The sequence below is a fragment of the Phacochoerus africanus genome, chromosome 9 (genome assembly GCF_016906955.1).
Source record: "Phacochoerus africanus isolate WHEZ1 chromosome 9, ROS_Pafr_v1, whole genome shotgun sequence".
NCBI classification, from domain to species: domain Eukaryota; kingdom Metazoa; phylum Chordata; class Mammalia; order Artiodactyla; family Suidae; genus Phacochoerus; species Phacochoerus africanus.
This window is the reverse complement of record NC_062552.1, coordinates 22,062,708-22,074,455: the sequence shown is the minus strand read 5'-3', so window position 1 is coordinate 22,074,455 and position 11,748 is coordinate 22,062,708. Positions and strand designations below refer to the sequence as shown.

At 42.3% G+C, this 11,748-nt stretch overlaps 1 protein-coding gene across 1 annotated transcript; it reads right to left on the bottom strand.

Moving 5' to 3' along the window:
- Positions 1 to 4,233: 4,233 nt before the first annotated feature.
- Positions 4,234 to 11,748, bottom strand: LOC125136159 (zinc finger protein with KRAB and SCAN domains 8-like). Its single transcript, XM_047796854.1, has 4 exons — positions 11,284 to 11,748; positions 9,700 to 10,208; positions 9,268 to 9,397; positions 4,234 to 5,197 (listed from the first exon to the last, which is right to left on the bottom strand). The coding sequence occupies exons 2-4, from the start codon at positions 10,126 to 10,128 to the stop codon at positions 4,434 to 4,436; spliced, it is 1,323 nt and encodes a 440-aa protein (XP_047652810.1). The 5' UTR covers positions 10,129 to 10,208; positions 11,284 to 11,748; the 3' UTR covers positions 4,234 to 4,433.

Sequence of the window (11,748 nt, the reverse complement as noted above, 5' to 3'; positions counted from 1 at the left end):
ACGAATTGCACATGACATCTCTGTGGAATATCAGCTACATGTAAGGTGTTAACAGCTTTTGCCTTTTTCTACATGTTTGCGATGGTTATATTTTACGTGTAAGCCTGGCTTGGCTATGGTGCCCAGTTGTTTAGTCAACACTAGTGTAGGTGTTTCTGTGAAGGTATTTTGTATTTATGATAAACATCTTCAATCTATTGGCTTTAAGCAAAGGATATTACCCTCCATAAGGGATGGGCCTCATCCAAGCCGAAGGCCTTGAGACAAAACTGACGTACCCAGAAGGGGGAATTTTGTCTCAAAATTGTCATGTAGAAATCTTGTCTGGGAGTTCTCTCTGGGCTCAGAGTGGTTAAGGATCCGGCAGTTGTCACTGCTGTGGCTCTGGTTACAGCTGTGGCATGGATTCGATCCCTTTTTGCTGAGGAACTTCTGCATGTCTTGGGTGTGGCCAAAAAAAAAAAAAAAAAGAGAGAAAGAAAAGAAATCTTGTCTGAGTTCCTGGTCTGCAAGCTTGCCCTATGTATTTTGGACTTGGCAGCACCCAATCGCCTGAGCAAATTCCTTAAAAAAAAGAAGAAAGTAATTCTGTTTCTCTGGAGAATCTCAACTAATACCAAAATCCTATTATTCATCCCTAATATGTCACAAGTGCCCGCTTTCTTTGCATACTTTCCCAAATCTCCCAGGCAGAATTGTTTTTGATTTATGTTCATTTATCTTCCCTGTTTTATATTTATAAATTTTCTTTCTTCAGGAGTTCTCTTGGGGCTCAGTGGGTCAAGAACCTGACATGGTGTCTGTGAGGATGCAGGCTGGATCCCTGGCCTCACTCAGTGGATTAGAATCCAACATTGCTGTGGCTGTGGTGTAGGCCAGCAGCTGCACCTCTGATTTAACCCCTAGCCCAGGAAACTCCATATGCTGCAGATGCAGCCCTAAAAAACAAAAACAAAAACAAATTTATTTCTTCAATTGTAAATTCACCACTGAATCCGTGTTTTACTTACCTTTCATATATACCCTTATGCATGCAATAATCATTCTTTAAACACATAATATCTTCAGAAATGTGTACCAGCCAAGTCACTGGAGAGCTGTTATATTTACTTTTGTAAATACATGCCTAGCTCAAAGGTTAGGAAGGCCACAAAAGCCAAATTATTCACATTTGAGTATGTTATTATTTTTATTTAAACTAAATCAAGAAATACAAGTATCCCCTGCTTTTTAAAAATTTGCTTTGCACCACTTTGCCTTTACAAATAAAGACCTACATTAGTACCTGTTTTCCATAACTGAAAGAAAGCTGAAGAGGATTTACAAAAAAAGGCAAAAAGCGAAAATAAGCATTCAGCATTTGTTTTGCTGCCAGCCTTGTAGAGACATCGTGCGCCTCAAGCAGTAAGAGTGGCACCACCAAGCTCCTTCCCTGGGAACCATACTCAGCATCTGAGCATTAAACCACCACAGCTTTGAATTGTGTCTGAGCATCTGTGCTTTATCTCAGTTTATTTTGTGTATCTGTTAGCAAGATGTGTCCTAAGGTAACTGCTTCTTTACTTTATGCCATTTCAGCTTACAAAAAGTTTCACAAGAATGCTCTACTTTCAGGTAGCAGGGGAAAACTGTATCCTATTTTTCAAATTTCTTCTATTTATGGTTTTCCATTTTTTGCAAACAGCCTATCAAAAATGGCAAGGACAGAGTTCCCTGGTAGCCTAGCAGTTAAGGATCTGGTTTTGTCACTGCTGTGGCTTGAGTTAGATCCCTGGCCTGGGAACTGCTGAGGGTGCAGCAAAAAAAAATAAAAAATAAAAGATGACTTCACCTTGTTTCTTCTGCCATTAAATAAACCCTCCTCTGCAATAGCCATTCTCTAGACAAGCAAATTCAAATTTCTCCAGGGCTCAGACAACTAAGCTGGTCGGTGAGGCACTGAATGAATTGAAGGTAAGAGGTCTGGCCAGTGATGCCAGATCTTAATTTTTCAAAATATGGAAATTCACATTTCTACATGAAATGTCTAAACTTTTTAGGTTGGCAGTTAATCCCCCCCCCCTTTTTTTTATGGCCGCATCATGGCATATGGAGGTTCCCAGGCTAAGGGTCCAATCAGAGGTTCAACTGCTGGCCTATACCACAGCCACAGCCACACAGGAGCCGAGCTGCATCTTCGACCGACACTACAGCTCATGGCAACGCCGGATCCCTAGCCGACTAAGCGAGGCCAGGGATCAAACCCACAAAATCACGGTTTCTAGTCGGATTCATTTCCGCTGCACCACGACAGGAACTCTTTCAATTCTTAAAAACAATGAACAAATCGCACAAATGTCTGCCAAATGTGTCTGATCCTTAGGATGCCAGTTTTCATCTCTGGCCTAGTTTCCACTGCCAGAAAAGCTCTGTGCAATAGCACATTTCATGGGAGAGTTCATCCAGTTGGTTGAAAACTCCTCAAATGTACAAGCATTTGGTGAAAGTCTGATTTTAAATGTCAAGGTATCTAACTTCAGGGAGATGTAATGCTTTATGCATTTATATTTTTGTCATAGGTATTTATTGGCTATTCCCTCTGACCTGCAGACTTCAACCTCTGAACGTATTTCCTACCTGAGCCTTGAAACAAGGGAAAACAAAGTAAGTGGTATGGTGGCAGGAAGGATGAACAATTAGCATCTCGAGTTTTGTTGGATCTTATTTATTTACACCATCCCCATAAAAATAGGAATATAGTGAAATACCCCATTGTTATACACTTTCTACCTTATAAACTTTCTAGTTTCTCAAGTCCTCCCAATAGCACAAAATATATTTCATTCAAACTGAAAGTAGAAGACAACACCAATGCTTTTCAGACTATTCCAAAAGTTGAAAAGATAAACTAAAGCATCATGAAGACATACGCAGCTAGATGATTACAGTGGACAATCAGGGAGCCAAGCTTGAGATATACATGGTTTCAGCATATGAAAGTCAGACAGATGTAGGAGCAGCATTAGAGACTCCTCAATCCCACTACCAATATATGAGCAAGTCCAGCTAGTGTGTTGGATGGTCAAAGGTATTTCTGGGATTTTTTTTTCCTAGAGATGAAGTGGAGAAGAAATGTGTATCACTGAGATTCAAAAAGAAAAAAGAGGACATATGAATTAAGAGCAGAGTTAAGGGCACAGAGCTACAACTCTTTTCCTAAAAATTATGCTTTTTTTCTAAGTTGACAAAGTGAGCAATAAGGCCTAAAATTTCATGTGCTTTGACATCTCTGAGCCTCACAGGGACCCAAAGATCTAACCATATGTTAGATATGTTCTTGCCATATATCTCTCCCACCTAGCAAGAAGTGACCCCAGTTGGCTCGTTCCCCATTAGCTAGACTAGCTGCATTCCACCTGGTACTCAACTTTTTGGGTTTCCCCTACTTGCCTGCCCATGAAACTATTCAAACAAGCCAATCATATCCTCCCAAGAAAACCAGGAATCACCCCAAAAGCCTGCATTCCAAAGCTGTTTGTTCAGTCTTCCCAAGTGGCCCTCCTCCCTGAGTATATGTGACAAACTGCTGTCAAAATTAAAAAAAAGGAAGGAGTTTCCACTGTGGCTCAGTGGTTTACGAACCTGACTAGCATCCAAGAGGACACCAGGTTCAACCCCTGGCCTCACTCAGTGGGTTAAGGATCTGGCGTAGCTGTGAGGTATGCTGTAGGTCACAGACTTGGCTCAGATCCCAAATTACTGTGGCTGTGGCATAGGCTGGCAGCTGAAGCTCTGATTTGACCCCTAGCCTGGGAATTCCCATGTGCCAGAGGAACAATCCTAAAAAGCAAAATAAAATTAAGAAAAAATTTAAAAAATAAAAATTTTTAAAAAAAGAATTCCCTGGTGGCCTAGCAGTTAAGGACCTGGCATTGTCACTGCTGTGGCTCAGGTCACTGCTATGTCCCATCTGTCCAGTGTTAGGTGTCATGTGTTTGGCATGAGTGGGACTTCCTCCCTTACCAATAGGATGAAGAGGAGGTAAACAAAACAGCTGTGTCAGTAAGCAGTCACTTTTAAATGCTACTCCGTGGTCTTCTGTTCAAAATCTGACAGCCACTGTATTTTCAGGATATTCAGGGTATGTGATGACAGTGATTTCAAGGACCAAAGTGCTGAAGAACCACAAAGGAGAATATAGAGAATGGGAGAAATAGCAGCATCCACAACAGACTGAGGCCAAAATGTGAATGGTTGGCTCTAGTGACAAGTTACTACCTTCTTTCATTCTGATGTTTATTACCATCTCTTCTAATTTGACTATGTAGAATAACAATGGTAAAGGAGATATCCCCGATTTCTCCAATTTATTACACAGTGATAGGGTCTGTATTAGGCATAGCTTTCTAAAGTGTTCAGTAAGGCCTGATTTATGATTAAAGGCCTTCTTACAATCAGGACACAGACACAGACTTCTGCCCTCTGTGGACCCTCTGATGACGAACAAGGCTTGATCTCTGAATGAAGGCTCTTCCGCATTCCTCACACTGATAGGGCTTCTCCCCAGTGTGGATCCTCAGGTGCTGAGTAAGGCTGGTGCTCCCTCGGAAAGCTTTCCCACACTCCTTACACGTATAGGGCTTCTCTCCAGTGTGACTTCTCTGATGCTCCATGAGTCCTGACCTCTGAGTGAAGGCCCTCTCACATTCATTACATTTGAAGGGTTTCTCTCCAGTATGGATCCTCAGATGTCCAATAAGGTGTGAACTTTGACTAAAGGATTTACCACACTCTTTACACCCATAAGGTCTCTTTCCAGTATGGATCCTCTGATGAAGAACCAGGCCTGTGTTTTGACTGAAGGCTTTCCCACATTCATTACACTGATACCGTTTTATTTTATTATGAATTTCCTGATGTGAAAGAAGGGCTGATTTATAACTGACAGCTTTTCCACACTGATTACATTTATAAGGTTTCTCTCCAGTGTGAATTCTCCAGTGTCGAACAAGTCCCGAGCTCTGAGCAAAGGCCTTTCCACACTCCTTACATTTGTGTCGTTTTACTCTTGTGGGGTTGACCTTTTGCTGTTCTGATTTACCTCTATATTGAAAAGTTTCTCCACACTTTGGATCCTGGAAAGCATCCATTGAATTGTCTTCTGCAGAAATGTGCTTTGGGGCAAATTCACCAGTCATATTCCTGGCCTCACCTCCTACTGAAAGAGTAAGTTGATTATTTAAATGCCACATGTCCCATGTAAGGGTTTGGAAATAAGATTAGTAATAATTGATAACATTACTGCATGCATGCATGCTTGCTTACTAATATCAGGAACTGTGCTAAATAATCAAGAACTATCATCCTAATGGTTTTTGACACTAACCGCATTTATGAGTTATAGAGAGTAAAAATAAATAAATAAAAGTCCAGATCTAAAAACACAGAATGGCATGAAAGAAATGAAAATTTCCTAAGAGTCTTCAAAGGGTCCCCAGTGAAAACACCTTCTAGTATTCATCCATTGTGTAGTCTAACTCCCAACACACACACACAGACACAGGATCTAGGCTGGTGTGTGACTTGCTTTATCCAATAGAACATGGTGAAAGTGATAATATGTCAGCTCAAGGACTAATACTTTAAAAATGTGCTTTTGACACTATTCACAATAGCCAAGACATGGAAACAACCCAAATGTCCATCAACAGATGATTGGATTAGGAAGATGTGGTATATATACACAATGGAATACTACTCAGCCATAAAAAAGAACAAAATAATGCCATTTGCAGCAGCATGGATGGAACTAGAGACTCTCATACTGAGTGAAGTAACTCAGAAAGAGAAAGACAAATATCATATGATATCACTTATATATGGAATCTAATATACGGCACAAATGAACCTTTCCACAGAAAAGAACTCATGGACTTGGAGAATAGACTTGTGGTTGCCAAGGGGGGGAGGGGGAGGGAGTGGGATGGATGGGGTGCTCAGGGTTAGCAGATGCAGACTATTGCCTCTGGAATGGATTAGCAATGAGATCCTGCTGTGTAGCACTGGGGACTATGTCTGGTCACTTACGATGGAGTATGATAATGTGAGAAAAAAGAATGTATACATGTATGTTTAACTGGGTCACCATGCTGTACAGTAGAGAACTGACAGAATGCTGTAAACCAGCTATAATGGAAAAAATAAAAATCACTATATAAAAATAAATAAATAAAAATGTGCTTTTGAGATCCCTGAGTTACCATGTAAAGAAGTCCAGTTACCCCAATAAAGAGATACATGGAGCCTGAGAAAATGAGATAACCTAAGGCCCACCCAACTCAGGATCTTGCTAAGCCCAGTTTTCTAGCCATTTCCTGCTAAGGTATGAGATGTGAGTGAAGTACCTTGTGCATCACAGCCCAGGCAGGCCCTCAGATAACTACAGCTTAAATTGATATCATGTACAGCAGAACTACCCTGTTTATCCCAGTCAATTCACCAAACTGTGAGAGAGAATATAATGGCTATTCCTTTAAGCTACCAAGTTTTGGGCTGGTTTGTTACATGGCAGGAGGTAGCTAAAATACCAAGTGATCAGCCAATTTTTGGTGATAGAGCAACACAAGTAGCTGGGTAATAGAGAAACTAAAATGCAGAAATTTAAAAAATATCTGGTCTGTGATCACATGACTTCTAAAGTGGTAAAGCCTGGCCTGGAACCCAGGTTTACCTGAATCTGAAGACTGTGTCCCTTATTTTTACTACAGATAGATACTCATGGTAAAAAGTTCAATAGTACAAAAGGTATAAAAGTAAAAAGTCCAAATTCCCATTGATTTTTCTCCATTACCCTCTGTCCTTTTACTTTCCCCAGAGATAATCACTATAGCTTTGTTGCTGATATAATGAACCTCCTACTTTAATCCAGTGGCTGTCAATCTCTGACTGTGTTTATAGGAACTTTTTTCCCCCAGTATTTTCACATAAAAGCCAAAAGATTTTTACATGAAGACATCCACGGATGCATTGTTTATAATAAGAAAAACACTGGAATAGCCCAAATGTACATCAGTAGGAGACTACTAAACTAATTAAAATACATGAATGCAACAGAAAACTCAGTATCAAAAAGAATAAAGTAACTCTATTGATAAGAATACCATTTTGGGGAGTTCCTGTTGTGGCTCAGCTGGTTATGAACCCGACTAGTATCCATGAGGATGTGGGATCCCTGGCCTCGCTCAGTGGGTTATTAAGGATTTGGCATTGCACCGTGAGCTGTGGTGTGGTCACAGATAAGACATTTGAATCCCACATTGCTGTGGCTGTGACACAGGCCAGCAGGTGCAGCTCTAATTCAACCCCTAGCCTGGGAACTTCCATATGCAAAAAAATTTTTTTGCATATTTTATCTAGGCCACAAACATTGGCTGCAACTGAATGAAGGAACTGTGGTACCCACTGATTTAACTAGAATGTAAGATGCAAGAAGGCAGAGTCACTGGCTTGTTCACCACTTTATTCCCAGTGCTTAGAATACTGCTGGACATACAGTTGATGTTCAATAAATATCTGCTGCATGAATATGTCCTGAATATTCTCATTAGGTTAAAAAAAAAGGAAAGTGCAAAGTGGTGTGTATAATATGTATATAAAAATGTATCCAGGATTTGTTTTAATCAAGTATGGTAAGACATGCAAAGAAAGGACTATGTGAAGAAAGAAATTTTGTATACTCACAGATCTCAAGGAAGAGAAGACATAGTCTGCTACGCATGGGAAAGCACCAAGAACGGCCAGGAGGCAGAAGGGGAAGCGGGAGAGTGTGGCCGAGAGCCTTTATTGGCGTTTTCCGAGGAAGGAATGGGCAAGGCAAGGTAGGTATGCTGAGTAAGAGCAGGATTGGATAGTGTGGATAAGTTTGGCATGCTTTGGGCTATAGGGATGGTTCCTGGTTGTCTGGTATCAGACACAGGGGTGATTTATTGCAGGAGGAATATTGGCTTGGTGTGGATAGTTTGATAAAGGAGATGGTTGGGGGACTGGGCTCTGGATTGGCTAGACCGTGCATGACTGGACTAGTATCCATGAAGATGTGGGATCCCTGGCCACTTGCATGGGGGTCCTCTGCTATCTCTAGGAATCAGCTGGCCTGGGAAGGACAGTCTCTCTAGGATCAAGGCCCCAAATGCCAGAGCATTAAGAATATGGAAAATAAGAAAATGTGGTCAATATATTATGATATCATTTTCCCTAAAAAGTTGGAAGACTCTTGAACATACATAGAAAAATTTTAGAAGTATATACTAAAGAACAGCAACAGTGGTTAACTCTTGGGAATGGAACATTTATTTTGATTTTATTATCTTTCTATACTACTTGAATTTTTAAAATTTAAGCTACTACTATTGTTCTATGGTAATAGCTAATTAAAAATATAATAGTAGGGCCCACTGTGTAAATCTAGGGTGGATCTGGGCATCTATATTTTGTTTGTTTTTGACCATGCCTGCAGTATTTGGAAGTTCCTGGGACACAACCCAGGCCATACCAGTGACAATGCCAAATCCTTAACTGCTAGGCCACCAGAGTTAACTCCAGGGCATGTGTATTTTTAAAACAACTCTATGATGATTTGGATTCACAGAATTATAAACCACTATCATAACCCAATTTAAAAATACTACATAATCTGGAGTTCTTGTCGTGGCGCAGTGGAAATGAATCTGACTAGGAACCATGAGGTTGTGGGTTCAATCCCCGGCCTTGCTCAGTGGGTTAAGGATCTGGTGTTGCCATGAGCTGTAGTATAGGTCACGGACTCGGCTCGGATCTGGAGTTGCTGTGGCTGTGGCATAGGCCAGCAGCTGTAGCTCTGATAAGACCCCTAGCCTGAGAATCTCCATGTGCCGCAGGTGCAGCCCTAGAAAGACAAAAATAAAATAAAATAAAAATAAAAATACTACATAATCCAATTCAAAATTAAATCAACTCTAGATACGCTCACTCTGAAAATAACTTTTTGGTCTTAAATTTATTCTGCTATTTCTAGATACAGCCTTTTTTTTTTTTTTGCTGTGCCCCTGGCATGCAGAAGTTCCCAGGCCCAGGATCAAACCTGGGCTACATCTATAACCACAGCCATAGTGGTCACGCCAGATCCTTAACCCACTGATCCACGAGGGAACTCCTGGATATGATTTTTTTTCAAAGAAATACTACTTCCTAGTAGATGCTATAAATCAGCACTTCCAAAAGATCACAAAGACCCACATACTTAAGGCTCACCATTCTCTTGTAGAGGAATATGCTCCCAAGGATCACACTTTAGCTGGACGGTCAGTGATTGATCTGTGAGGCTTACAGGTCCTACTTCTTTCCAAGGTACTTCTTGTTTGTAGTATGCAGTGGCTTGGACCTGAGGACATACAAGTAGAGCTGAGTTTATAGGAGGATCAGAAATATGGCAATAGCTAACTAAAACTTCAAAGTCTGGTTCAAAAGAAAATTTCCTATGGGTATAGGAAGCAGAATGATGAAGAAACCAGTGTCTTAATCAATTGACAAAAGCAGCAGAGCCTTAAAAAAAAAAAAAAAAAAGACAATGCTTCAGCCAAGAAATTAATAGTCATAAAACTCTCTTGCTTACCCATGCCCACTTTATTTGCTGGTAGACCCTTGGTGTGCTCATAAATGAACAACGGATTACCCTTTTCCCACCTGTTGTCCTTTGTCTCCAAGTTCTGTCTCCAGATTTTCCAGCATAGTCACCACTTCCTCTCCGCTCCTTGGATGATATCCCAGTACCTGGGCCCGAAGGCCCTCGGGGAGGATGGTCAGGAACTGCTCCAGCACCAGGAGCTCCAGGATCTGCTCCTTGCTGTGTATCTCAGGCTGCAGCCACTTTTGGCAGAGCTCCTGCAGCCGGCTTAGAGCCTCTCGAGGTCCAGGGGCTTCCTGGTAACGGAACTGCCTGAAGCACTGGCGGAAGAGTTCCTGATATGGATACACATTCTCTAGCTGTCCAGGCTTCTGCTCCCAAGCATGGTCCTCTTCTTCCTCTACCTTTACTATTCTCAGACCCTCTTGTTCCTCTCGAGTGTAGACCACAGGAGTCAGAGCTGCACCTTCTCTCAACTTGGTGGACATCTTAGACTGTAATGGCTCAGGATAGGATTCACTTGTCTTATATCCCAGGAATCAGGAAGAACCTTAAGATCAGAGCACTCCTGTGAGAGGAGAACCCACAATTAAAACAGCAAAATTACAAGAGCAGTCAAGAGCCTGTGTCATTACCAATGAAGATTCACCACCAAGGTCATATTCCTGAGTAACAGAATATTAGTAGGATTATATTCCTGAGATTCAAAAAAACAGATCAGAATTATTGAGAAAGTGTACTTGGCTGCTGGCACAATAAAAAGTGCTACATAAATATCGGTATAGGAAATTCGGTTGCTGTGGGAAATAAGGCCACAGTCTTGAAATTTAAAGACTTTTTAGTTTGTAAGAACCACATCACAGGAAGGAAAAAGCATAGGTGCTAGAGGCTGGGGGCCAACACAGCGAATTTGCCAAGGCTTTCTTTCAGACACACAGGAGTCACCCACCCCTGTGTCAGCAGTAGAGGAAAAGGAGGCTCCATGATTTTTTTTTTTTTGGGGGGGTCATTTTGCCTTTTCCAGGGCCGCTCCCAAGGCATATGGAGATTCCCAGGCTAGGGGTCTAATTGGAGCTGCAGCCGCCCGCCTACGCCTACGCCAGAGCCACGCGGGATCCAAGCCGCCTCTGCAACCTACACCACAGCTCACGGCAACGCCGGATGCTTAACCCACTGAGTGAGGCCAAGGATCGAACCCGCAACCTCATGGTTTCTAGTCGGATTCGTTAACCATTGAGCCACGATGGGAACTCCATGATCCTTAACAAGGTAAGGGAAAAGTGATCTTGTCACATCTTAGTAAACTTACTGTGACAATTTACACATGAGCAGAGTCATAGTTATTCTTCCAGTAAAACCTTTATGACCTTTAAAGGAATTAAGCTACTTATCCAAGGGAGTAATACATTAAAGACCCATAAACTGGTTATAGTGTATTTCAGGGAGTAAAGCATTAAACACCTCTCCTCCTTCAGTTGAGACATCCTCCACTCCCCTGCCCACCCCCCACCTCCATCGTGTATGAAAAGAATGAGAATTATCAAGCAAAATCTAAGTCCTTTATGCTATACTATAACAACAAAATAACAGCGACAAATCCAAACCGAACAGTAGAGAAATAAATGGTCACTAAAGCTCATTACCAAGCAGTGCGTGCACGTGCTGGGGGGAGACCAAGACACCCAAGCCGCAGAGACAGACCCCTCCCGGTCCCACCTCTGCCGGGCGGGACGACACAGACGGGGCGTTCTGCAGCTTGGATGAGAAAAAGCCCGACTGCTCACCCGCAGCTCTGGGGAATAGCTGGTGCTCCCTGGAGACTAGCCCTGGCAGGTAGTTAAGGGAACACATGAAGCCACCATCCTGCCGGGTCACCCAGGAACCCAGGACCACAGAGCAAAAGGCGCCCAAGACCACGAGGCTACTTCCGGTGCCCGCCTAGGAATCCGGAGGCGCGGTCCTCTCTATGATCAAGCTCAGCATTCCGCCGGCTTCCTTCTCCAGCTCCGGCCACGGCGGAGGGGTACTTTACCGTAGACTTTGGGGGTTTTTACTTCTCTTCCTCCCACGCCCCGCCTTCTCCTGAGAAAAATCGAACCAATCCATAG